The sequence below is a fragment of the Platalea leucorodia genome (assembly GCF_965183815.1).
Source record: "Platalea leucorodia genome assembly, chromosome: 7".
Lineage (NCBI taxonomy): Eukaryota > Metazoa > Chordata > Aves > Pelecaniformes > Threskiornithidae > Platalea > Platalea leucorodia.
Genome location: NC_138829.1, coordinates 42,943,614 through 42,970,923, shown reverse-complemented (window position 1 = coordinate 42,970,923; position 27,310 = coordinate 42,943,614). Strand labels below are relative to the sequence as shown.

Genomic DNA, 27,310 nt, shown 5'->3' with positions numbered 1-27,310 from the left:
AATTGCCTTTCATTTACGTATCATCCATATTGTAAATAAGAACACTGTTTTACCTCATCTACCTAATTTTTATGCTCTGCTGCTGCAAAAAGATATCCCTGTTTTGTTCATGGGCTACAGTGAGTGATCCGTAACCCTCGTGAACCTTGGCAGCACGTGCCTCAGCCACGCTGAGAAAATCAGGTCTCTAGGTGCTCCACAGACCGATAACTGGGGCGTGTTTGGTGCATTCATAGGGCTGCTAATGCAAACAGAAATGCCCAATAAAATGTGAAAAAGCCAAAAAAGCCACAGGTAGCCTCAAAACCCCACAGTCAGTGGAGGATAACTTTTCTGAGGGACTGTTAAACCCTGTTGTAGAGTGAGGGCAATAGCTGTGAGTAGGGAAGGTGGTGTGACTCTCCCTTGGCCAGGAGAACTGTCACCCAAGGTTGTACCAACACTTAAAGTAGGGCCAGGGACTGCTGTTTAATCCTGCAGCCCAGAGGCATGGGCAAGCATGTGCCCCTTGATCTCCTTGGGGCCCCATGTGGTACCCCTGTAGCCTTAAATGATAATAGTTTTTTTAAAATATATTTTTGCATTTCAGAGCCTGAAATTATGTGAGGGCTGTATCATTGCCCATCAGAGTGGTTTGTTTTGTTTTGTTTTGGTGGGTTTTTTTGTTTTTGTAGCATGACTTTGAGGGAGTATGTTGCTGGCCTGACGGTGTGGCAGGAGGAGCTGGAGTGCATTTGGGAGGGCCAGGGCTGCTGGAGGACTCTGCAGGGTGGCAGGACCCACATCTGGCACAGTCTTATCCATGCACCTTGTTGGGAAGTGGTGGCTGGCACATGCTGTCCCCAAAAGCACACATGGGCTCTGGTTCAGAGCATGCTAATTTGCACAGCCTGAAACCCACAAAACTATAGAGGATAGTTGCAGTGGCGTACAGCTGATCGGTGATCTGCACTCAGGTCTGCTCCTTGATCCTTGTTTCCTTTAGGGTGTACATGGAGTCTAGGGGAATGGACCACTGAAATGTTGTGTGTTTGTTTCCCAAAGGTTGTGTGTTTGTTCCTTGTCCCCAGTCTTGCCTGGCCTTGTGGCACACGCTGCTGAATGGCTGTTTGAGCGTGCATGAAACCCAAGCAGGCACTGCGAGGAGAAAGCTGTTTCTCCTCTGCGTCTCACCGTAAAAAGGCATGTGTGAAAAGGCACATGGCATGCTTACAAACTGGGCCTTGCTGTTCTGGCATTATGTTTGCTTAACCACTGAAGATGAATGCATGCGTGGAAAAACCTCATCCGAAATGAACCCCAGATCACTGCTCCCAGATGAACATTTTGCTGGAAAACCCCCACAAATACAGAGCTTGCAATCTGCTGCCAAACACAAAGGAAACAAAAGTTTGTTCTTATAACTGTTAGCTACTCTTTATAGAAATTGCTTGCTTGTGTCTTTTAACCATTTAATAATATATTAATTAAAAATAAAACATTGCAACGAAGGACCAGACCCATGAAAGTCTTCATGCGCTTAAACACAAGACTACACATTTCCCAGTTGTACTTATGCTAGATGCCCACTGAGCACTTTGGAAGGCATTCCCTGGTTTCAAGATCAGGTAGAAAAGTCAGAGAGAAGGTGTTCTGCTTTACAAAGGCATTGAGAGCCTGGAAAAAGGTGGAACAAAATCTACCTCCTGTGGTAAAACCCTCTTCAGTGGAATGGCACAAGGCAGGGTAGGAAGGCAGCTGTACTGAGCCACAGCCAAGGCACAGCTTTATTTTGCCTCTTGGTGATTTAAAGGTGTACAGAAATCTGCCTTTCACTGAACTTTACTGTTATCAATTAAATGGTGAGTTGAAAATACCTAAGCTTAAAAAAAAAAAGAAAGTTTTAATTATTTTGTAAAAGCAGTTAAAAATGATCAACAATAAAGGAAAACAGACCAGCTTCCCATTACTTTCATTTGCTGTATTTTTTTGTGACAGCAGCAGCTCCAGCGGAGGTACAGCAGATGAGAGAGCTGGACCAGCCAAAAAAATATAATGATCAGATCACCTTGTTGGATGCAAGTGACTGATCTGAATCAGTCTGAACAGAAATTTAAGCTCTGGATATTGCATGTGCCCATAAAGTATTTACATAAACTTGGTGTTATGCACTCTCCTTCCCTCCCACTGGAAAATTAGTCAATGCAGAGAAGACTGCAAGCAAAGAGCAAGAGTCATGCTTCAGACTGGCTAAAAAGGGACCAAGGCTGAAGGCCTTGTCAGAGGAGTTCAGGACTTGAAGCTTTAGCTTCCACCTGTCAGGGAAAAAAACCCCAGCCACTACAGTGTCCTGGGTGAAAAAAAAACCATGCCATTTCTCCTCAGCTTCATGCTAGGTAACTTTCCTTTGGCTCAGAAACAGGGATAAGTAGGGGAAAAAAAAAGATATTCTTCCTCACGATAGCACCATACCTTAAGAAGTGGAGCCTAAAATCCAAATGCTTTCACCATTAGATAGGTATTTAAGCAAAAAAGGGCTAACCAGCCCCCATCCCCCCATGCTGGAGGGTTCATCTGATCACTCCTTCGTTAGCCTCAGGAGCCAGGGCTAAGTCTGGCATGGCAGGACTCGAGTCTGTGTCTCAGGTGAACAGTCCCAACAGCATGTTATTTTGAGGTGCACCAGGAGTCTCTTTCTTTCCCTTTTGGATCTGCTCTGCTTCATCCTGACTGGTGACAAAGGCGAATTCAGAATCAGAGCTGAACCTTGCTCTCTGCGAGCCCATTGCAGGGGGTGGACCTCCAGACGTGAGAGTGTTTGGTCTCTGGACAAAAATGCATGCCAGCTTTAATTGCATGCCTGCCATATTATTATATCTCTTAGGCATAAGGATTTGAAGTACATGAAGATGAAAATTCCAGCTGAATCCTCTTGCATATCCAGGCCGAGGCACAGTAAAGGACAACACAAAGCCACCAGCAGCCCTGTGCTGAATGCTTTTCTTCCAGGCTTGGACCTCTCCCTGGAAGAGCACTGGCAGTTGCGCCTCTGCTCGTGGGGAGGGGCTACATTTCTAAAACCACACTGAGTTTTCCTCTCTTGAAGAGAAAGGAGGCTGTCCACAGCTGCTAAAACTTTGCAGGTATAGCATGCTGGTAGTGCACCATTCAGATAGGACCTCTTAAGAGAAAAATTACCTTGAGCAGCCCTGGTGTATAGACAAATTGGTTTTGTGGTGGCAAAAGGGAAGGAAAGAATAACATCCATTTCAGGTCAAAAGCTCCAGTTCCCAAAACAACCAAACCTGCCTAACCTACAGTGTACAAAAAAAAAATCCTACTAAATTGCCCTGTCAGCATTTTTAATTGGTTTGAATGCTGTGCTGTGCCATGACTAATGCTGGTAACGTGCCCCAGGACTGACCTGTGCCAGGTGGAGGCCTCCAGGGACACCCATGGGCTGGGCCTGGGCAGGAATTAGGGCATCGGGGTGGTCAGCAGAGCTCGCTGCTCTGCTTGCAGATCTTCCCTTGGGAAGTAGGAAAGCTTAAGGCATGTAAAGATATTCTGGGGAAAAACACGATATTCATAAACTTTGAATTATATTAGACAGATAGGGTTTTGTTTTGGGTTATGGGGGGGACTTGCTTGTTTGGCATCTCCATGAGTTTCTTCATTTCACTTGCTCAGAGTCCTTGGAAGAACAAAATCTGTGTCTCCTGGCTTTCACCCTCCGAGAACAACAGTTAGCATGAATTTTCTTTTTGTGGGAACCCAGGACTGGAGCAGTTGCATGTATCTAGCCTGGATTTCCCTGCCGGAAATGTGTAATAAACATTTAACTCATTGCACCTCTACGATGCCCCGTATTTAAGGACGCAAGGGTTTTTGTAAAGCCTTAGAACAATTTACTGTTCAGCACCATAGCAGAGAGGAAGTAGGCGAGAGTCCTCCCTCCCAGAAATGGCACACAACTCCATATTATAGTCCTGCCGTGGATGAGTTTGGGTGTCATCCTATGTGACCAGGTCTCTTAATGCTAATGCCAATATACTCTATTCAGGCAGCAAGATACCTTGCACAAGAATTTTAGCCTTCTGCTTCAAGCATTCACAACTAATTAATTGATACGAGTACTACAAGTAGCATAAAACTGTAACTGTACGTAATGATAAACTTCTGACCAGTGTATATTGCAGTGCGACAAATCCAGGCAGAACCTTAAAAGAGCCATGGGCATATGTAAGCAGCAGTTTTAATGATGGTAATGACATTGTTAACAGAAAATACAATCCATATTCATGGGATATAAACCAGTTCCTGAAGGTAAAAGAGTTATTTGCAGGAGGGAGAAGGAGAGAATTAAGTATCCAAGCACAGAGCACAATCAGGTTAAGACTGGAAAGCCAAACTGATCTCAGTGCCTGAGATATAAAACTATGTGACATTGCTTCAGTTTGTTCCTAGCTGATTCCTGGCAGCCAGCACTGTCGGAAGATATATGTCAAAATAAGTCTGGTAATTTCATCTTTGAGCGCACTATCCCCTTCTTGCTGATGCGTCTCGAGGGAGGTCCTGCTGCTGTACAGCGCAGCGTGTATCTCCTCTCAGCCTCCTTGGGGTTTCTGCTGGGAAAGCTTCTCTGGGATAAACAATGTTGAAATGTCTCACGTGCATCCCAGCTTAAGAGCCACACTTTCAACAGTTACTGTTGGCAGTTATGAGAGTCTTATTGAGCAACGGCAGCTTATGCCTTTGCGGGAAGCAATGGCTTGAGCCGCTTAAGCTGCCTCCTCAGTGCACTGCGCAGTGCCAGGACTTAGCTGTGCAGGTAAGGACACGGGACTCGAAATGTAGGTGTATGGGGATGAGGAAACAAGAGCTGTGCGGAGGTGGATGGAGTCCTCATTTGGGATCACACGGCACATGAGGCGTCTGCTTTGGGAAGCCAAACTTGGTAAAAGCACGAGGACTGGGCAATCCAGCTGGTGAGATCAGCCGGCCACTACCTCTCTCCTATTAGGAAAATCATGGAGAGACCTACATTACAATCGAAAACGCCTTAAGGCATTGCCCCTATAATTGCTAGTGAGCCCCAGCTTACCTGTGGGTGTGGATGCCTGGAACCCCAAACCCCACTCATTCTTCAGTTAACGTTTGCAATAATGCAATAAATGCTTACATATACTAATGACAGGCTTCCATCTCATGAGCTACTTTTTTCAAGCCCTCCCTCTCCCACCCCTCTGGCAAATAGCAAAAGAGATGTTTTACCTCTTTATTTGCCCATTATGGTGGTAGATGCAACCCCTCTGAAACAACTGCAGAAACTACCTTTGAAAATTGACTATTTGTGGCTTATCAAAAATAATTTTGCAAATGTGACTTTTTCTTAGTAAAGGGCTTTTTAATCACCAAAATTACAGCCCACCCCGATCTGATGATCATTTCCATTATTTTTTTTATTGTTGAAAATGATTTAGAGCGGAATAGCATAAAGTGCACTGATACATTGGCAGGTGCAGAAAGACAAGCTTATACTCACTAATTTAATTCCGTGGCATTTTGCATTTCTAATGTGTGAATCACTTTTGGAAGGTTGAATGTCTTCCCTGTAGGAATCTGGCAAACCCTGAAAAGTTCATTTTATTAGGAAATAAATGCTCTCTTATTTGCTTTCTTCCCAGGAGTGACGCTCAGGTGGCTGCCAAGGGATTTTTTTGTCGGATAGAGTGAGGTTACTGCTTACGTTTGATAGCTGTGACTTCGCCGAGTGCCATTCAGAGCACTACAAAAAAATCTGTTACGCTGAAGCTGCCCTAGCTGCACAGCCGATTCAATGGGTCCTTTACATCAGCACCTCAAGGCAAAAATAGAGCATGAAAACATCATAAGATGAGACAAAGCATTAAGGGCAATTATCTTTCATCTGTGGAGACTGGGGATCAGCTTGCAGTTAGTCTGATCTCATCTAAGACCACAGTAATGCAATTTGGCATGACTGACGATCCCTGGGAGTGAGGTAGACACCTGACAGCAGCTAATTCCTCTCATTTGTCAGTATCAAGCTCAAACAATTTAAAGACTGAAGTCTTTCACAGGCCTGCAGCTCTGGTCATCTGGATTGTTACAGTTCAATTTCTGAAAATGGTGACAACATTTTTCTGCAAATTGCTTCCATTGTGATTAGATGATCATTCGTCTCTCTTGGTATATACTTTTGACTTGCCATCTAGTTTCCAGCACAACAGTGTTGTGAAAGGAATGAGACCATTTTATCCAGAAAAATTCCTGTAGTTCATGGTCTTATTTCACAGTAAAAAAACTTTTTAAAGACATTTTTTTGTTTCATTTGTTTCTCCACCATTCTATCAGGCTCTATAACTTCTTTAACTGGGGTCAGTGACCTAGTGTGGGGTCTCATCTTTACACTTAGGTCCTCAGCCTTAGCCACTGAGAAGGACCTAGCAACAGCAACAGCATTGCTGTTGGGATGGCGAGTTTGGAACATGGGTCTCTCCTCACACAAGTACACACGTGTGCAGGTATATGTGTGTGTGCGCACATGTCTGTCCATCAAGACAGTTCTGTCTAGTCCCCTGTAGGAAAAGATTCAGTTCAACATATCTATACACTTAGTCCAGCAATTTCATAGCATTATTGCCCAAGTTTTCATTCTAATTTGATCCGATTCTCTGCTCTGTCTCCCGCTAGGGAGACAAATGGAGGAGAAAACCTAGTGATGGACAATATGGAAAAGGCTGAAGCAGTACTCTCTCAGTTTCTTCTCAGTACTCATAGGCAAAGCCTGGTCCCAGGCCTCTGTGTGTACCAGCATGGTTAGGGAAGGAGTTGGGAGATCCAGCACTGGGGAAGTGACAAATCAGGATCTGCTTAAAGAAGTTAGATGTTCAGTAAAGTGCTGGACTAGCAGGCTGTGTGACTCTGAGACTGCTGCTCTGTTACCTATGAAGCATTATGGTGGCTGGATGACGTCTCTCATGATGGGATACAATCCGATATAAAGGCAAGAAAGGATCTCGTAAACTATACAGGAGTCCAATCAGCCTCACTGCAGCCACTGGTGAGGTCATGCAGCAAGTCCTCCTGGACTTTATCTCAAGCACATGAAGGACAAGGAGGCAATCAGGAACATTCAGCACGGATTTACTAAGGGGACATCAGGCTCTGACCATGTCATTGGCCTTCATGGTGAAATGTCTGGGTATACGGTCATGGGGAGAAAAATAGATGTAATACTCTTCAGCTTTAGTAAGGCTTGTCCCTTGTCTCTAAGAGCATTCTCATTTAGAAGTTGTGGAAGTCTTGCTGGATAAACAGACTGTTAGATGGCTTGAAAACTGGCTGAGCTGCCTTCTACAATGGCAACAATTAATGGCTTGACTTCTAGACGTTGGCTGGTGACAAATGGAGTATCCTGGTGTAAATACTGTGACTAATATTGTTCTACGACTTTGTCAGTGAGCTGTACAGCGAGGCAGAGCACATCTTCCATACATTTCAGGACAATACTAAAAAAATCAGGGAGTGGCTGACATGACAAATAACAGATCTTCAATCCAGAAGGGCTTTGAGAAAACTTGAGGTTTGGACTAACAGAAATCTCATGAAGTTGAACAAGGAAAAGCGCAAAACTCAGCACCCGGTGCAGAATATGCCCCTTTGTCAGCACAGACTGAGCAACAACTGCCTGAGTAGCAGCTCTGCTGAAAACATCTGGCAGTTACAGTGGATGCCATGGTCAGTATGAGTAAGCACTGCAAATAAATCAAACCGCATAATGAGCTATGTCAGGGGTGTGACCCCTTTAGTCAGGAGTGATGAGAACATACAGGTAATATGGTGAACAGTCTGGGGATGCCCTGTTCAAGGGGGAAGCAGAGAGACTGAAGTGGGTGTAATGGAGGGCTACCAAGATGATCAGGGGTTTGAGGGCACACAGCCGATGAAGGAAGACTGGTAGAGTTGCACTTGCTTAGTCTGGCAAAAGAGAAGGCAATATGACAGCACCTTCGCCTGCTGAAGTGCAGGTACAAAGCTGATGGGTCCATGCTCTTCTTGGCAATAGTATATGACACAGCAGGGGACAACAGGCACAAGTCCTGGCTTGGAAGGTTCATGTGAAACTTGGGGAAAAAAAATCACTCAGAGTAGAGCAGCACTAAACGGTCACTCAGAGAGACTGTAGAATTGCCATTCTCAGAGGGTTTTTAAGGCTTGTCTAGACAAAACTGTACCTGATCTGATCTAGTGTTGATGATTATTTGGCTTTGAGTAAGACACTGAATTACAGACCTCCAGAGGTCCCATCCCACCAACACTTCTGTGTTTAGCCCAAGGAGTGGTATCTTTTCAAAGTAAGCATTATACTACTTGCTAAAAAGAACAGACTCCTACTGATGTGGTCACCTGTCTTTATGGCACTGCTGCTGCTGCTGCATCATGCTGGGACTTTGCTGCGTGCACTGTGGACATAAAAATTAGGTAATTTGTGTGCACTTGACACCCTGTTCAGCTATAGGAATTTAAGAAGCGTGAAAAAGGCCAATAGCGTTAACGAGAACAAGAGACTTCATACAGATAACGTACTATTAGACATGTTTTTTCCCTTTACCCGCATTTTCCCAGAAGGCTATCTTACATACTTCCTATGCAATCTGGCTTCCCAATAGGCTGGTTAATCAACCTAGATTTTGGTCTTTCTGAGAGCAGTGGCCTGGGGACTAGACTTCCTCCTTGCTATCCTGCTTTTCCTCTCCTTCTACACTGAAAGACTGATTGTTCGTGCATTATTTTAGTTTCAGATTCCATTAAAAATTAGTAACTCTGCAGGACTTTTTTTCCTGGTAACCTCATCCAGAAAGAATTGGCAAATAGTTAGGGAATTGTTGGTTAATATGTTGTAAAAATGAAAGATTGTGGAGACTATGAAACACTGCAGGAATTATACAACAAACATTCCCTTTGAGACTTCTCCTTCTGTGGTGTACAGACTGCCCAACCCTCTTAAATCGTATCCGTTGATATCTGCAAAGCTACTTGCAGGTGGCTGCTGTTCACTCACAGCTTGCACCTTGAGCTCTGCTCAGTGCTTCCCATTTCTGTTTCACAGAGTCACTTCACTTGAGCTGTGTGGCTTAAAGGTCCCTCTGCTCTCCCATTAGGTAACTCGGAGTAAATATCACTTAGGTGATATGATGAATGACAGTCTATACACAAAAGTATGCCAGATGCAGTCCTGTTTAATTATAGTTAATGGCTTTACTAGATTTAATACATAATTAAAATAAGTTCCAAGGATAGTGATTAACTTAAAACACATCAATACATTTCCAGAGGGCTGGGTTAAGATATAATGGTGAAGGGTCTCGTATTCATTGAAGCAAATGTCATTTTTCTCTTCCTGCTTCTAGTGGAGATGGAAGCAGTTTTGTTTTATTACCACTTTGTTCTAGGCTCAGGGTGGTGATGGAGGCTCGTGTCACTGCAGTCCCATCTTCCTTAAAATCTCTGGGAAATTCTGCAGACTCTCTCTCTGGTTTGATTTTGAAGGAAGGTGTTCTCCTATCAACGACATGCATCACCAGATAATCAGGTACAATCTAGAGGAGTTTAAGTAACTGTGTATATGTAAGAACTTGTTAGGCATCTAGCTCAGCAGCAAAAGTCCACCAGGCAGAGGGACTAGGATTTCACATCATAGTCTGTAAGATTTTTCAGACTCCAAATGCAACAAAAATTGATTTACACTACAGGCCAAATTTCCTAATTTGGCTGCAGCTGTGTTTTACATGCCTGTGTCTGGATTCTCAAAACAGACTTTGAGGAAAGTATTCGAACAGTGCAACTTTAGACAACTGGTTTGGCTCCTTAAATTAGGAGGCTGGTCCTTTCAGACCCTGCTGGAGCGAATGTTCAGAGGAAAATCCAAGGCACCTATTGTAGACTCCTGCTCTGATTCCCTCATCTATTGGAACAAGTCTCTCTCTGTTGAGCATAGAGGTAACCCAGTCTTCAGATCAGATAGATACTTTATTTCAGTAACTTTGGTGCCTACAATGGGTGATACAAGAATGGCTCTGGGTGTCCCAATTTTAAGTCACCAACCACAGAGAGGGTATGGCTGACTATAGTGAGGCCCATTTTTAAAAACTGGCTGTAGCATATTGTAAATGACAAAAATTAATTGAGGCAGGGTCATACTCAAGAATAATGTATTTTACTGGATTAATGACAAAGGAGCGGGACTTTTTGTTCTGAGGTCACTCTCCGTTTGTAGGTGACTGCTACCTAGGCGCAAACAGCAGTGATAACAGTTCAGCTTCGCGGCACAGAGCCCCTACCTCAGGAGTGAGCTTTTGCTGGTTAGTCTTTCAGCAGAGTCTCTGTCTGGAAAGTCCCACAGTCTTGTCTGGGAGGTATCTGTGTTTGGAGCAAAAGGCTGCAGCATCATTGTGGAATGTGATCTGTTACTGTGTCCTGCAGAGTCAAAGAACACAAATAAAAACCTTCTGAAGTAGTTAGAGGCAGAGTTTGCCATTTCTGCGTCCATAACAATTTTCTCTGAGCATCATTGTTATAATTGTGCTCTGGCTTCCTTTCCAGTAAGCCACTGCCTAGTGAGGTGTCCAGAAAGAGATCTAGATTCAGAAGAAAAGCTGTTGATCAAGATCCAAAGTAACTCCTTAATAAAAGGACGAATGCAGCCCTTGGGCAAGGCCCCTCCCTGGGAATAACCTGATGCCAACTGCAGTACAACTGAAAGGCTGCACCCTGGGCATTCTCCTGCCAGGTCATTACATTGCAAGGTGGCAGGTGATGTGTACTGCTGTCTAACTGAGGCAAAAAGGACAGCTCAAAATGCCCCAGACTAAGGACACCTTCTCATTCTCTCATCTTTCACCATCACTTGATAAAACCACAGTTCATTCTTGAAGGAAGTGAGAATGTACCTATATTATTCTGTAGTGATTGCAGCCAGTCCTCCATCAGTGACTGAGAAGGTGCTGCGAAGAAATACTCTGCCCCATCTCTCAGCCTGTAAATAAGGATAGGAGAAGGTGAATTCTAGTTAGCCTTGCCTTATACCTGCTGTCCTTATGAGTGGGGCAAGCACTGTAAGATTTCAGTTATGCCTCCTAACAAAATACAGTCTTAGGTGACTGTAGGCAAATACAACCATACAGGTAGCTGTGTAGGTTTTTATTAGCATACTTCTCCGTACGACTTACCGCAACATGAAGGTGTTCTCTTTCCTGATGTAATTTACCAGCTTCTCACATTTGGCGCCAGGAATGCTGAGGGACAGGAGTGTGGATGTGTTCTGAAGGAGGATGAAATTATAACAAAATGTCTTCTGTGTCTTTTCTGCTAGGATTCAATTCCATACCAACCTGCAGGCTGACTACACACCCGTACTATCTTTTTCTGCTTTATAACTAGGATCACTGAATAGGAAGAACCACAGAGGAACAATGGACTACTGCATTACATCTTGAAGGCAATGCTTGAATAAGATACTTCTTTTAAGGAATATGTTTGAAAATTTCTGAAAGCTTATTATTCTGCCTTATAGTTGGTATCAGTTGAACAATTATTGAATTTTCACTCAGCTGACATTTGAAAGAGAACTGATTACCCCAGCCCCAAAGCAAAGCAAATGTAACTCTGTTTTCTTTTAAATGCATTTTTAGATAGGTCAACACAGAGATTACTAGAAAGATTCAAAAACCAAATTACCTTCGATGCTTCTTTTTCATCATTATAGAAATCAAGCTTTAATCCATCAAGTTTTACGTAGAAGGATTTCCAAGACCTTGAGCTTGGCTACATGAATAGAAATGGTAATAAAATCCAATTATTAGCTATATATTTTATTGGAGTAGTGAAATCTTTCATGTGCAGCTTCCACAGGAAGCCAGGAGCTGTCCAGATTATAATCACAGAAGCTCTCTTAGTCATGATTATCTCCTAGAAAAACAGAACCTGCTGTAGTTTCTGGTGTGGGTGATTCAGGAAGGGTATCTCTGTGAGTCATGACTGAACAAATGATATAACATGGTGCAAGCAAGCTCTACACCATGTTGTGGTCAGCAACATCTTTGAGAGAAGGTGGGTAATCAAAGTTATGTCTATTTTTGGCCACTAAAAGCTGCACTTTCTTTCCAGCTGGAACGCTGGCCCTTGCCTGCTGGTCACAGTCTAGTTTTGTTAAGTGTGTGGTTCCAATCTAATGTGGCTGCTGAATTCTTCTTCATTTCCTAAACTAACCCCAGTGGAATGCTACTGAACACTGTGCAAAAGCAGCTGCTATTTCCTACCCCAACTATGTACCAGTGAAAGGTTAGCCTAGTGCCATGAGACCCTTCTGGATGAAGGATCCTATTACTTGTGTATATTCTTATTTTGTTATGCCAGTGAATCAAGTTGACAATTTGGTCATTCAGAGAAAAGGAAGGAAAAAGTCCTGAGGAAGATAAGTCATAGTTTTTCTTGTTTGGCAAGATGGAAGTTCAGTGTCATAGCAGACTAAATTCAGTGTATCCAGAAGACAGGAAAAAATAAATTTCTCTTCCAGAAGGTGGAGTCCATACTAGATTCAATTCTTTAGAGGTCTTTCAAGTTAAAAGTTTCAGAGGAAATATTGTATGGGACAAACAACCCAAGACAACTTGTTTACATGCAATACCTCAGTAAACACTCAGATGTCTACAGATTGGTGGCGAATATTAGAAAATTTCCTGCTCTATTATGATCATTAGCCTACTGACCTGAAGTGAAATCCTTTCCCAGGATGAGAATTTAGATTTCAGTTTCATTCAGCCCTGGATTAAACAAACCACTTCTTCAAAGATAAACAGAAACTTCAATTCTCTTCTAGCACAGTTAGAAATTATAAGCATTGGGAGCATGGGAATGAGGTCTTCCTCTGCCAATAAACCATCCCATGCTGATACAAGCTTGTATATTTTTTTTTTTTAATATTGATTTTTTTTTTTCCCAATTCAGTTGATATATTGAAACCTGTATTTATAACTTGGGGAACATAATTAACATGTTCATACAGCCTAGGCTCTGGTTTATAAATCCATTAAATGTAGACAGACCCTTTTCTGCATGATTCCCATGACAGGCAAAACTTCCATTGTCTCTTTCTTTTAAGGACTTGATCAGGTACTGCCAAAGTCAGTGGACACTTCTTCATGCATTTTAGTGGTAACTGAATTAAACCCACAGTCCTGAGCTCCTCTTCAGCAAGAGTTTATCCTGAAGAAGTCAGACCAGATCTGGACTATAACTCAAGGAAACATAAATTAACCCAGAGTGATGGCATTTGTTTCTACCTGTTGTCTTCCTGGAAGGAGCTGATCTCTCTTTTCTAGGAATCCCTCCATGTGCTGGAGACTCGCAGAAACCTGAGACACACAAGAACATTGCCGTTTAACTATCAAATGGCCCTTAATTAAACACACCCTTAATTAACTATCAAATGGCCCTTAATTAAACACATGTTACAATTTCTGATGGTCTTTCTAGATAAATTCTACACAGAGAAACTGATCTCTACTGCCTCCAGCCTTTACATTCACAGCACAGCTATAAATCCTCTCTAGGCTGCAGTCACACATCTGATACACTACCTAAATGAAGAGAATTCATGTCCTCCTAGAACAATTTGCTCATGGAATTTGCTCTATCATGGTGTATTCATTAATTAATATTATTTTTATATTATTAAATAAAATTTACAACTTAAATTGCTGAAGTTATTCATACCACCCCTGCAATAATACTGAGTTACACCAATGTAGTGTTGTTGTACTGGCACACTCGGGTATGTGACAAACACATTCCTCTCAAAGTGCAAGAGGGGAAGGGAACAATTTCTACCTGTCCATGAGTTAACAGTGCATTTCCTGCCAGGGTGAGCAAACAGGAGATGCTGGTTCTAGTCTTGCACCAGGTCAGCTCTTTGGCAAGGGTCACTCAGTCCTGCCTCTCTCTGACTTCTAAACTCAGTGGATACTAAGCACCACTTCACATAAAGGGTATGGGTAAATCAGCAGTGTTGTGTCTTTGTGAGACAGCATCTCCTGGCTCTTGTTAAGTGCTCTGCTGAGTATTCAGCAGCATGAGTAACCTCTAGCTTGGGAAAGAAAACCAGAAATCAATACGGTTGTCAAGACCTGAGCAAATTAAAAATGCTGTTAAGCTATACCTAGCTGCTTAAGTCAACGATTTTTTTGGAAAATGTATCAACTGCAAAGGCACATAAAATGCCTGTTGCTGTTCGGATCCCTGAGCGTATCCACTGAAATGCCCACTGTATAGTGGTCTTTGTGCTTTTCATACAGAACTTCCTATATTTCCTTACTTTAACTAGCACAGGATAGCAGTTTTGTGGGAGGGTGCCAGCAATCCCTGGGACTTACCAAAGATGTATTCTCTAATCTCTCCCACGAGGATTTAGACAGCAGTAAGTTTGGTGATTTATCTAGTGACCTTTGGCCAGGCTCGGGTGGACTTGCCATTAGTTTTGTCTGCAGGCTGGAGAAAGAGGAGCCTCTAGCACTTTTTTCCTGAGGTGATAAAAGGCCTGTGGCATACGATTCTGACAAACTGCTGCTGCGTTGCTGGCTTATGGGAGTAGGAGATAAAGGAGAGCTTAAAGAACTGTGACTTTCCAATGATGTAGCTCGTGGACCCACCATCTTTGGTGTAGGTGGAGCGATAATCTCACTGAGCCTCCTCTCAGCTTTTATTTCTGTTCTGTTGCTGCTTGGCACTTCTGGGGCTCCCCCAGCAATGAATTGTTGGAATGTCGATGGAGACTTTTCAATGGGCGAGAAAATAGTTTCAAGTGGGGTCTTCCAGGACAGGCTGGGTAAGGACATAGATGGCAGTGGCGTTGTGCTCTTTATCTCTGTCACTTTTGGTGGTGTATTCCTTCTGTCAGATGTTTTTCTTTTCAGAGAGGGAACCCGTACAACCTTGCCTTTATCCTTCTGCTCACTCTCTTCTGTGTCCACTTGTTTCAGAAGATTCATCTCCCTCTGTAGGACACAAGTATTACATTTTTTAAAATTACCTTAATTGCACTTATGGGTACTTACCTAAGATTTTTTGTTTATTTTAAGCAGGAATAGTTTTTCAAATACACTCTCTCCTGGCATTGAATTTTAAGGCCTGTACCTCCGCTGGCATTCTTAGACTTTGAACTGTACTTAATTGCTATGTGCTGAGCATTATTTTATTGCCCAAACCATGAATACTGATGGCAGTTAATCTCAAATACAGTGAATCCTGCCCTTGCTAAGTTCTCTATAGGCTGAGTCTTTAATAAGCTCTAGAGAAACTATGCTTCTCTTCTGTGACACTGCTTCTTTAAGTTTGCTGTAGGAACAGTGGGTATCTAGGGGTGTTCTCATGGAAAATTTTAGAGTGGAGGACCTTCGCCCCTTTATTTAGCCAATTTGCAAATCACTGAACAAAAGGCAGACTCCGCTAAACTAATTTTTAGCCTTATGCCAAATACAAAAGCTATGTTTTGCTGGTTATTTCAGGAAAATAGTTTAAAAAAAACCAGTGAAACAGGATCTGGGAGGCTGACTGAATATTTTTGCTACCTAATACAATGCACCCTTTGGCTGGGGCTGCACGGCTAGAAGGCGCGTCCCCTGGGTGGTGGATAGGGGATCCCTCTCTGGAGGGTGCACCGGATAAAATTGAAGAAGGTGCTGCGAACCAACGCAGCCTAAGGGAAGGCCACCCTGACAGAAAAACCACTGGCCCTCCAAGTCACGGGGGTTGGGCAGGAGGCCAACTACCTCCTCCCGGAAAAAAAAAAAAAAGTTGCAGAAACGACGAGCATCAACTCGGAGATGGAGAAAATCAGTAATGAAGTGAGGAGGAGGAGATGGAACTGGATCGGTCATGTCTTGAGGAAAAAACCAACAGAAGACTGCGCTGTGGCCCTTGGGTGACTCCAGAGCACGCAGCCGCAGACCGATCGAAGTGGAAGAACGATGTTCGTGCCTTGTGTGCCTCCTGGCACTGAGAGAATTCAGATTCAGAATACAATGCACTGTAGAACTCTGATGCCAGAAAGAAAAAAAGTCTATCTCTGCCTTGGTCTCCCTTTATTTTCAGCCCACTGCTACCCTCCAGCACTGTCAGGTGGCTGCAGTTCCCTACGGAAATCCTGAATGAATCAAAATCTCTCCATCTGGGTAGCAAGGGATCACCCTGTTTCTCACATAGCGATGTGCACTACACACCCTTTTTGCTGCTCCTGACAAAAGAAAGCTTCCACTTCTCCCCTAGAGCTTTTGCAAGCTAGTTGGACTCTTTTGATCCACATAAAGGTCTCGTTCTCAGCTGCTCTATCTGCAATATCTCAGCTTTGATCACTCATTTACTCCATCTCAGCACAGGAGTTCATACTTACATGGAGTGACTGAGGCCAAACATTCAAGGACCCACATCATCCTGTCTCATACACAGCTCATCAACCTTCTACTTCTCACCTTAGTTTTCCTGCTGAGTTGAGCAAATTTCTCCTCCTGAGCTGCAAGCATCTTCTCAAAATCATGGTGTTTCTTCAGTAATTCCTCTACTTCAGACACTGAATCCTGAATGGAAAAATTATCAGATACAGAAGTCCAAAATCAAGTCCATTGGAAGAGATTATGCCTAAGATTTTCAGATTTACCCATTGCCATTAGCCAAATGATGATTCTGAAATTTTTATGATTGAATGTCTAAACCCCTGGTAGTGCGTGAAAAATCTTAATTTACACTTTAAAAAAAAAAAAAAAAAGGTCTGTAGCTTGCAGTCTATCTGCTGTACATGGAAAAAAGAGCTCAAATAACAATCATCTTCTTTTCTGTGAAGCCATGTGGTACCATGGCTTCCAACTATAACTGTTTACGTACAGATTAAGTACTTGGATTCCAGCTTGTGCTAGACAGAGAGTTTATTCCTGCCCTACAACACATGCATGTCATAAAACTCTGTCTTGCTCTCTGCTTAGTTTTCGATACCTGAGTTTCTAACATTGTTTTCCAATCTTATAAACCAGCAGAAGACAGTCAACAATGAGAAAAAAAACAAAACTATGGATGCTGGTGTTTAAATAGGAGTTTACAAGCTAGTTATCAAGCCATCTGTGCAAAACATTCTACCTCCCAACACAAGGTGGAGAAAACCCCTTTTTCCTTTCAAAACAGGGTCTCAGCGTGACAGGGAAGGTTGAACCCTCTGCAAGTTATCTCATTATGTGAAAAAATGGTCTGGAATTCTCCCCAGTCTTCTGCCACCCCCTGGAAGTCACCATCTCCTGAAGCCCATCACAACGTAAAATGCAGAAACTGTCCTGGGCTCACTTCTGTAAGAAGACAGAGCTCCTGCCCTTTGTAATCTCCAGGGTGCATTACTGTTGAGATTGCGATTAACTTCAGGCCCAAGCTGATACCTGCTCCAAGCACTCCATAGATGTTAAGAGACATTTCAATAGTGTTTCACTGTTGTTACTCACCCCATAGCTAGGATCGGAAAGAAAGCTCTCCTTGGCAGCCAGCCATGCTTCTGCTTGTTCTAGCTCTCTGCGGAGCAATTGAATCTCCCAGTTTTCTTCATATAACTCTTTCCTCATGTCCCAGCTCTCCTTTACCTTCTTCATCAGCTCTGACAGCTCTAGCAGTTTTTCTTCAATCTAGAAAAATAAAATTTGCAATGACAGGAGGTGAAAAATCCAATCAGACTTTCCTGTGACAGCCAACTAGTGCGTAATCTGCCCTCATGATCCAGAAGATGACCTCTAGATAATTTTGTTGTGTTAACATAACTTAGAAAAGATGTCTGAGTCCTCATTTTTCTTACTTCAATTCATTTAGCCTGTGTGTTGTATAGCTATATATTATAATTGTATGTATATTCCACATACTGTATGACCAATATTCTGCTATATGCTTTCCCATGATGAAACTTTATATCCAGGCAATTTGTATTATAGAACTAGTGAGAACCTGAAGATTCAACAAATACATCCATTTATGGCAAGGAGACAATGGAGGGCCTTAAACTGTGGAAAGTTCTCTCATTCTTTCTACAACAGAAGTATTGTAATCTTGCATAAATTCTGAAGATTTTTTTTGATGATGTGATCTCTGGATCTACCGACAGTATCAAGACAAGCTTGGGACCACTGCAAAGGTCAAAGGTACATAGATAACAGGATCACAGAATTTTTAACATTCTTGCCCCTTTGGCTCTATCGCATTTCTGAAGAATTACATATCTTCTGGTGTACTCAGGGACATCACTCCATCCTATAGTTGATTGCATTGTGATGTATTTTATCCTAGGTCTTCTGTAGTTAAATGCTAAAATCTCATTTATGTGGCACATCTTTTCTGTAGAATAGCAATACCTCCCTACCCCCCACATAGCCATAATCAATCCAGTGACTATTCTTTTATGGTCAGCTTCAAAATCAGTTTTTAGAGGCATAAGAACTTTAAAAGGTGTTTTCTTTTGCTACATGTCACATGAAGTTTGCAGCTTTTAATAGCAGAGAACCTGATTTTCCTGTTTAGTTCTGTTTTGAGAGACAAATGTCGTCTTTGTTCACTGTTGTTTGTAAAGTATTTAACTCAACAACACACCTCCACAGACATAAAATGTCCATTCTTCATCAGGTCACCTCCTGCCCGCTGCATTTCTTCATATTTTAGCCACTGCTTCTCTATCTCACGCTTGTATTCCTCATGACGCTTGATAAGCAGTTCAGCTCCCAGGACATCATTTGCCAGTTCCTCAGATATCACTAGTGCATGCATCTCATTGGCCCAGGCCCTACAGAATAGAGTCAAAAGGGTAAAAACAGAAGGAATCTGAGTCTATTGGATACTCAGGAATGCACCCATCCCATGGCTGTGGACACATGTATACAGACTTTCATTTGCTCACAAAAGATATGAATATACAAATACATTGATGAAGGTTCAACTTATGCATCTATGGATTTTTATAACTTGATATAATATTCCCAGTGCTGTTTCAATACATAGCCTGTTAGAAAGGCAGCTGCAGCACCTATACATACTGAAGCATTGTGCATTCAAATCCTCAGAAAGAAATGTAACGCAAATGCCTACGCTGTATACATTTGCAGTACTTTTATACATGGTACAGGGACATAGAGACTTTCAGATGTCCATCTAACCTTATCAACATGCATGAAAGTCCTTCATATGCATACAGAGCACTCATGCAAAGAAGCATATTGATAGATACTTTTTAAGGAAAATTTTCTACTCTATGAGCCTCAACTGGCATAAACCAATGCATCTTGATTTACCTGAGCTCAGGATCTATCCCTTAGCATAGTAAATGTCCAATAGGCTGTGGTGACCACTTCACTGTCTTTGTATTTCTACTCCTGTCATGGATTAACTTTTTTATTAACTACACTGAACTAAAAATGTCCATATTTCTTCTGTGAGAAATCCTGTTTAAAAAACAGAATTTCCATCAAAAATCTATCAATTTTGATGAAAATGACATTAAAATGGTAAAATATAATATTTTAAGGTTGGTCTGCCACTTTGAGTATAGCATATTTCCATTATTTATTTCAATGTTTACATTAGACCTCTGCTTATAGTTACTTTGACATGATTGATTTAAACAAAATGAGATATTTAGCTCAACAGATCTTTTTTTAAAAAGTATGTTTTGTAGATGCTTTACATTCAGCATTTTGTTCTAATTCAGATTAAAAATGGGAAAGAAAAAAAAAAGAAAGGAATTTCCCAGCAATTGAATTCTTGCAAAAAACTGACCCCTAATAAGAATGGACAGAAGAGTGTGTGCATATGGGCAATGACATTAAATACATATGTGCAAAACACTTTCAGCACTTGAGCAAGTGCTAACCTATTCTAGAAGGTTATCTTTAATGTAGCTGCTTTGACTCTGAGAAAAATGGGCACTGGTGTCTGCACAGGTGTGCAAATTACTTGACTATCTAGCAGAGGCTCCCCCATCTTCCTACAGAATCAACAGTATTTTCAATTGGAATTGTGAGACTACCAAATCTATCCAGAGTGACTGAATTCTCCAACACTGTCTAGGAAATAGTTTAAAAATGTAGGTTTGTCATGCACACTGTGCTGAGTGGCATGGTCATGTCTGGTGTGCGGTAAATTCTATGAAGTGCTGTTCAGAAGATGCCATGTATTATTATTCAAAGAGATTTGCAAGCAAGCTGCATAGCACCTGGGACAGGAGTCAAATAACTGACAGGTGTAATTTAGGAAAACCTATATGGGAAAGACAAGAAATAAGGCCCACTGCCAAACTTAAGGGGCCAATACATACATCAGCTCCCTGCAGTCATTGAAGTAGAGCTGGACTTGTTCTGCCTGGCTCAGTCTTGCTTTCCTCTCCAGAAACTTCTTGTCCAGGTTTTCCCAGCACTCATCCACATCTGTGAGTCTCTCCATGATGTTTTCCTTGACTTGAGGGTATGTGCGGCTGAGGTGCCAAGCCTCTCCTCGAATCCGTTCCAGCTCTTTCATGATGGCTCCTAGATCTCTCTGGAACAGAGACAGAATGGATTGTAAGACCAAGTCACTACTTACATCTGTCGAAAGCAGATTTTAAAGATGGTGCATATCTTTTCTAGCCACTTGCTGCACAAAGCCTGGAAATACAACTCTGTCAAGAGTTTTCCTCTCAGTTTCCTCCTAATGCCTTTTAACATTCATCATCAAATATCAAAGAAGCTTCTTTAGATGTGACACTGATTATTTTCATAAGTGTGGAGCTGAAGTCTCTTGTAGTTCAAATGACACCTTTGCAATTATAATAACAATTTGGAATAGATTTTAGAAGAGAAGCTCATCCTTAGAAGCAAAAGGTATTAATAATATAATATCACACTGTTAAAAACAGGAGGAAAAGGCCCCCTTCTGTGAAACACAAAGAATATTTCAGGGTGCAATAAATTTACCTTTTGTTGGCCTGCAAACAAGGCACTTGAGAGGATTTCAAATCAAGCATCAGTCTTTTTTTTTTTTTGCCATTTATGCTTTTCTGCCACTGGTTTATGACAGATCCCCTTACCTCTACTCCCTCAAGCTGGCTGAGAAGTGTCTGTACACCTGGAAGGTCATATCCATAATCTTCTATATCTACCACTGCCTCTTTCTCCTGCATCCAGCCCTTTACTTCATCCACATCATGATCATACTGGTGAACTTGCCGGGCTGCTCTGAGATTCTGGAATAAAGAAACAATTTAATGGTAATACTATATATCATGTCTGCTGCACAAAAAAAGGGCAACTCTAATACGTCCTAATGCAGTACAGACTGAACAACAGCGGGAGTGAAACACCTTCCCAATTAAGTCACCTGAAAGTGAGATGTTCAAGCTAACCTAATTTCCCTAAGTTCTCTTTGTCAATAGAAAGAAACAGATGTCTCCAAAGAGCAATTTATCCCAACATAAGATGAATGATCAAGGTGGAGAGCATGAATTGCTCTCTAAAGGTAGCTCGCTCAACCACAGAAAGTGTCCTAAAAACCTTGTTTGGAATAGAGGCCTACACTGCAAACAGTGAAAATAAGAGGAGTTAAGTGAAAATTAGGTTTTCTGAAATGAGAGGATTAAAAAATGTTCTCATACTATTTTACATTCAAACTATGTGTCCTCTCTGCTTTTCCAAACACATCTGCGACTGCAGTTTCACGAGAGGGGGTGAGCTGATTTAACAGCTAACTGCTGCCAAAAGGTAGGGGTTTTGGCTCTGTGTCCTCTATCACCTTCTCTCGCATACCCCTTCTGTGACTTCAAGTAACTAACTCAGCAAAAAAATCTGGAGAGTTTTCATCTTGTTTAATAAGCTGAAGTAGTTCAATAAAGAGTCCAATGAGTGCCAGAGCCGGCCTCCTGTTAGTGGTGGTAAACCATTAGATTGGCTTAGTTTTTCAAGAAACCAGAGCTAGCAGTGAATTAAGGAAAACAGAATTACTCTAGGCTGATAAATATCTTTCAAGTGTAAGCCTTGCCAGGAAGGGTAGTGGCTATAAAGGGAAATGGATCAAGAAAGAATAGAACAGAATACATCCATTGCTCTTACAAACCTTGTGTTTCAACATCAGCAATGCACTGGTTTGGGAAAGAGAGAAGCACATGGGAAACTGCAGGGAATTCAATGGCCCAGTTTTTCACGTATTTCCTACCTCTGTTCTTGCCTGGACGGCATGGCATAGTTTCTCCCACATCTCATTGATTTGCTTTGTTCTCTTCTGGATGATGTCCATCTTGCTGTGGCCCTCCTTCTCTAGTTTAGATGCTAACTCATTTAAGGAGACAACTTTGGAATGTCCCAGAGGTTTCACCTCGTTTACAAAATCTTTAAACTTTTTCTCCAGCACCTGCAGGATAAATGGGGACACAGACTTAGGTATAAGAATTTCTGCCTACCTCTATAAGAGAGGCAGAAGGAATCACTTTCTCTATAATGTATAACACAAAAGTTACGTATTGCAGTTTACAAGTGCAAATCATTTGATAAACCCGGATGATCTGGAGTTAGAAGGCATCTATTGTCTTGATCATTTAACATCTTATGTCACAGAGAAAAATCACCCACATTCTGACAAACGGATGCTGCCCAGATCAAAAGAAACACAACCTGTTAGGCTGTCCACATATGCAGCACTTGTTGAGGAGTGGACACTATGTATTATACCTTTTCTGCACTGTGTGCCCTGAGGAGGAATTTATCCTTCAAATCAGCAGCTAAAGGGGTGAACGCTGCATCCCAATATTTTCCACTAAAATTCTTACAAGACCATGGCCCTGGTCATGTCAAATTTTTTAGGCCCTGTCAAATTTATAATCAGGGCCAGCAGTGAAGTGTGCTGACCTCATCCCAAGAAAAAGCTAACTTTCTGATGCACCTACTTTTTCTGTTGGAAGATGTTACCTCAGAGAGCCCTGTATAAGCAGAGAGAAACCAGTCTGAGTTCTTGCTGCAGAGAGAACGGGTTTGCTTAGGCTTTGTCACTGTAACATGCTTCACTGTCAGCAGCTACACAAAAATTGCAGCAAATATATTCCTGCTTTGCCATAAAATACGTACAATAACTTCTGTTTTCTGTTACCTCAACATCATCTAAGTCCTGCCCATAGTCATCGGACTCTGCTACAGACTGTTTACTGGAAAGCCATGCATCCACCAGCTGGAATTCTCTTTCAAATTGATAGAGCTGGAATTGTTCTTGCAGGCGTTTTCTCTGGGTCTCAGCCTTCTGTAGGAGAGACTGATAGTCTGCTAGGATCCCCTGGAGCTTTGAAAGTATGGCTGGACTGCAAAGAAAAAGAATCAGAAGGTATGTCTTTGTTTTACTGTTCTTTTTGAACATTGTCTTTTCTGACAGGTTGAATTTGCAACACCTTCAAAATACAGAAGAAACCAGATAACATCATGGAGTGAGTTATGCCAAGCTGTTAAAACCAGCTAGTTCAGGAAATTAAAGTATCTTATATGAATGGCTGCTCTTTTCACTTTCTCCTCCCCGGATATAAAAGCAAACTGGCAATCAAAAACAGTGAACTGTCAAGAATGTCTGTTTCCTTACCCAAGCACAGTGGGTTTTGAACCTTTATGGTAAATGAGAACTAGATGACAGTTCCTGGAAATAGACAATGAACAAAGAAGCTGATCTGCACTAATTGGCCTGTTGTTAAAAAACAACAGTCATGAAAACATTAAAACAACCATCAAGCTTTTCGGGGCCTGAGTGTGTGTGATGGTGGTGAAGGAGGGATTGATGTCCCCTGAACTCATATTTCTGAACGAGCCATTGAACAGCTACTGAAGGTTGAACTTTTCCACATTTGCCTTCTCTTGGCATTTCTGTTAGACCTGGAGCAGAAGCCTGTTTTCACTTTCCTACCTCTCTGGGCTGTCTTTGTTTATTAAGCTGGCACCTGTCTCCTGTACTTTCTCGATCCGGGGCCTAAAACCATCCATGTCCAGCTTGGTAGCTTCAAGTTTACGAAGTAAAGCTTGTGTGGATTCTTCATTTTTCCCATAATCAGAGGTCTCCAGAATGAAGCTCCTCTCTGCCAGCCATGCCTCCACCTCCAGTAGCTGTATAAAATACAGGAATGAGCTTGAACACAGCTGTGATTTAGGTCAAGACAAAGAAAACTGGAAAGCAGTGGTGCTCAAAGAGACACATCAGTGAAAACAGAGAGCAGCTTAGGTGTGTTCCTGTAATGCAATCTAGCAGACACTATTCAAAAACATGTACCCAGAACCCAGTAATTAAGATTACACGTTTATCCCTCGCTGCAGTTGTTTGGAAAAGTAACTGTTATTTTTCCACTGTATCCATATTTATCAGATATGAAAAACTGGGAGAGTATGAATTCTGCTCCTATCTCAGCAGTTGCATCCATTCAACAATATAGGTGTCAGTTCTTTTAAGCAAAGAAAGACCAAAATAAATGTCTCATGAACCATCTTTACCTCATTCAGGAATAGATGGGCCTCATATGACTGCATGAGCCGCTGTCTCCTCTCTTGAGCCTCTGCCTTCAAGGTTTCTACAGAAGTCTCAAGCTCCTTCAGATGCTCCATGATCTTGCGAGAAGCTGAGTGGCCTCCCCTTACAAGTTTCTGCCCTGTACTGAGAACTGCTTTCGTCAAAGCATCCCGACTGCTTATCTCATTCTCCAAATTCTGGAAAGAGTAAAGAGTAAAATAACAGACCAAAAATAAAAGTTATGGAGATTTTTATACCAGATAATGTAGTCATGTAATTCCATTATAAACCTGTTTTCTATACATGAAGATGGGTCAGAGGTACAAAGTCTGAGTGAATGCTCGAAGTGGAGTGGAGGAGTTTTTTGGGGTGAAGGAGTGATTATAGAAATCAAATATAGCCACGAAGTTTGGACCCTGGTGTGTATCCACCTCAGAGTGTGGAGGGAAGAGGTTCTAACCACAAAACTCTTATCTGTAGATTCCACTGAAATATACCCACTTCCACCCCAATACATGGTGTTTCTTGAATTCAAATGTGTGTAGGGAAGAACAATCAATTCAACTGCTCATCAGTATTTATCACTTACCAACACCTTTGTAGAAGATGCAGCTTTGCATAACAGCCATTGCAAACACTGTGGGTACACATACTACCAGGCAGCCCAGAGGACAAGCAGAGAAGAAAACTACCTGAACCAGTTCTCAAAGACTTTACTGGAAATTAATTTTTGAAGACTGGTAGATTTTAAAACTGTATGCATTCCTCCATATGATATTTGCTTGGGTGGGCAAGGACCATGCCATCAATTTGTCTGTGGGTGGATGTGCATTCCAAGGCTAACTATGCCTGAGCACCTTAAGCAAACAAACCGCACCATTTTACAACTGTTCTGTTTATTTTCATAGCTGTGAAACAGGCAGTTTCAGAGTTAGACTACAGTGCTGTGTTAATGTAGAAGAGACGCCCTCTCTGAGGAGAGGAGCTGCTTTTTCAACTTAAGTATCAGACTTGGCTGGAAAAGAGCTCTGATTCTTGCCTTTAACTTCCCCCTATTAATTTCAAGACAGCCACTATGTTGTTGAAAAGTGACACCGTATCTGACCCCAGCAGAATGGAATCCAGTGGCAAAGATTATAAAACATCTTGTACTGTGTATTAATAATAAGCTAGCAGCATGAAGAACAACTTTGCAATTGAACATTTAGGAACATGTATTCACAGTACTTCATCTATAACAACAGGAATTTAAAAAAATTAAAAAGGGGAGGGAGGGAGGAAGGGGAAACTCTGTTCCAAGCCAAGCAGCTGTGCATATGCATATTATATTTGTGTGTAAACGCAGTTTTGCAAGACAGTATTTTGTTTTTAGGTTGATACATTTCATGCACAATCCCTTTTGTGGTAACAAACCAAAGACTGAATTTTGCAAATCTGCCTTATTAAGACAAACAATAGAGGGTGGATCTAATAGTATATTCAATTCTTGACTGTTATGTTAACTCTGACATTTGTTTGCCTGTAAGCCAACATTAAAAAAAAGCTGTAGAGATTAGCTACTAAAAGACTGAGAATTCAAAGCTTATATTTAATCACGCTTCCAGGAGAATAAGAAGCAAAACGGCAGGAAGAATTGGCATTTTATTATGCACTGGTATTATGGTCTATATCTCCCATTCTCACAGTTCATTGAAATATTTTGAGACCTGGCCAATTAACACAAAGATAATTGCAGCCTAAAGCAGTATCTCCATTGTTCCTCCAATTATCCCAAATAATTTCTCAGATTAATTCAGTTTAAGCATTCCTTTCTTCCATGAACCTAATTACTTCCCTACCATGTCAATCAGCTCATCATTTTTAGGAGTAATTGCACACATAACAATATTTATACTTTTAATCATGATGAAATAAGCTTTTTGTTTTTACTGTCTAATCCCAAAGTCACCAACGGCATCTTGCTTAAATACAGAATTTTTACAAATATGAGAATTACACTGAATACAAAGAAGGTGCAACTATTCAGAATATACCCACGGGTCTTACTCGGGAATATTCTGGAAGATGCATTTAAAAACATTTTACAATTCTTCATTAGATTGTGAGTACACCTAGGATAAATGAACTTTTTAAGAGACTTCATCCCTCTCCTAGTATGTCACCTGTAGCAGTCTTGACTTTTTACCCTGGGGACATTTCAAATTTTTTGTAAGTTCAGATTTCTGTTTGTAGACATGCAGATTGCACCAAATGAGATTCAACAAGGCTAAGTGCCAGGTCCTGCACTTGGGTCGCAACAACCCCATGCAACGCTACAGGCTTGGGGAGGAGTGGCTGGAGAGCTGCCTGGCAGAAAAGGACCTGGGGGTGTTGGTTGACAGCTGCCTGAACATGAGCCAGCAGTGTGCTCAGGTGGCCAAGAGGGCCAATGGCCTCCTGGCCTGTATCAGGAATAGTGTGGCCAGCAGGACCAGGGAGGTGATAGTGCCCCTGTACTCGGCACTGGTGAGGCCGCACCTCGAGTGCTGTGTTCAGTTTTGGGCCCCTCACTACAAGAAGGACATCGAGGTGCTGGAGCATGTCCAAAGAAGGGCAACAAAGTTGGTGAAGGGTCTAGAGCTCAGGTCTTATGAGGAGCGGCTGAGGGAACTGGGGTTGTTTAGTCTGGAGAAAAGGAGGCTGAGGGGAGACCTTATTGCTCTCTACAGCTACCTGAAAGGAGGTTGTAGAGAGGTGGGGGTCA

At 41.9% G+C, this 27,310-nt stretch overlaps 1 protein-coding gene across 3 annotated transcripts in view; it reads right to left on the bottom strand.

The window, feature by feature from the left end:
• Positions 1-9,299: 9,299 nt before the first annotated feature.
• The window catches only part of SPTBN5 (spectrin beta, non-erythrocytic 5), a 104,902-nt gene continuing 86,891 nt past the window's right edge, over positions 9,300-27,310 (bottom strand). For all 3 annotated transcript variants that reach the window (XM_082317938.1, XM_082317939.1, XM_082317940.1), the window contains 16 exons: positions 24,552-24,764; positions 23,974-24,170; positions 23,179-23,383; positions 22,252-22,446; positions 21,131-21,286; positions 20,384-20,601; positions 18,667-18,856; positions 17,538-17,714; positions 16,527-16,631; positions 14,433-15,053; positions 13,344-13,415; positions 11,740-11,826; positions 11,232-11,323; positions 10,953-11,038; positions 10,344-10,479; positions 9,300-9,564 (listed from right to left, as the gene is read on the bottom strand). In XM_082317938.1, the coding sequence (XP_082174064.1) occupies positions 9,390-9,564; positions 10,344-10,479; positions 10,953-11,038; positions 11,232-11,323; positions 11,740-11,826; positions 13,344-13,415; positions 14,433-15,053; positions 16,527-16,631; positions 17,538-17,714; positions 18,667-18,856; positions 20,384-20,601; positions 21,131-21,286; positions 22,252-22,446; positions 23,179-23,383; positions 23,974-24,170; positions 24,552-24,764 (2,925 nt within the window). In that variant the 3' untranslated portion in view covers positions 9,300-9,389. The remainder of the gene's footprint in view (positions 9,565-10,343; positions 10,480-10,952; positions 11,039-11,231; positions 11,324-11,739; positions 11,827-13,343; positions 13,416-14,432; positions 15,054-16,526; positions 16,632-17,537; positions 17,715-18,666; positions 18,857-20,383; positions 20,602-21,130; positions 21,287-22,251; positions 22,447-23,178; positions 23,384-23,973; positions 24,171-24,551; positions 24,765-27,310) is intronic.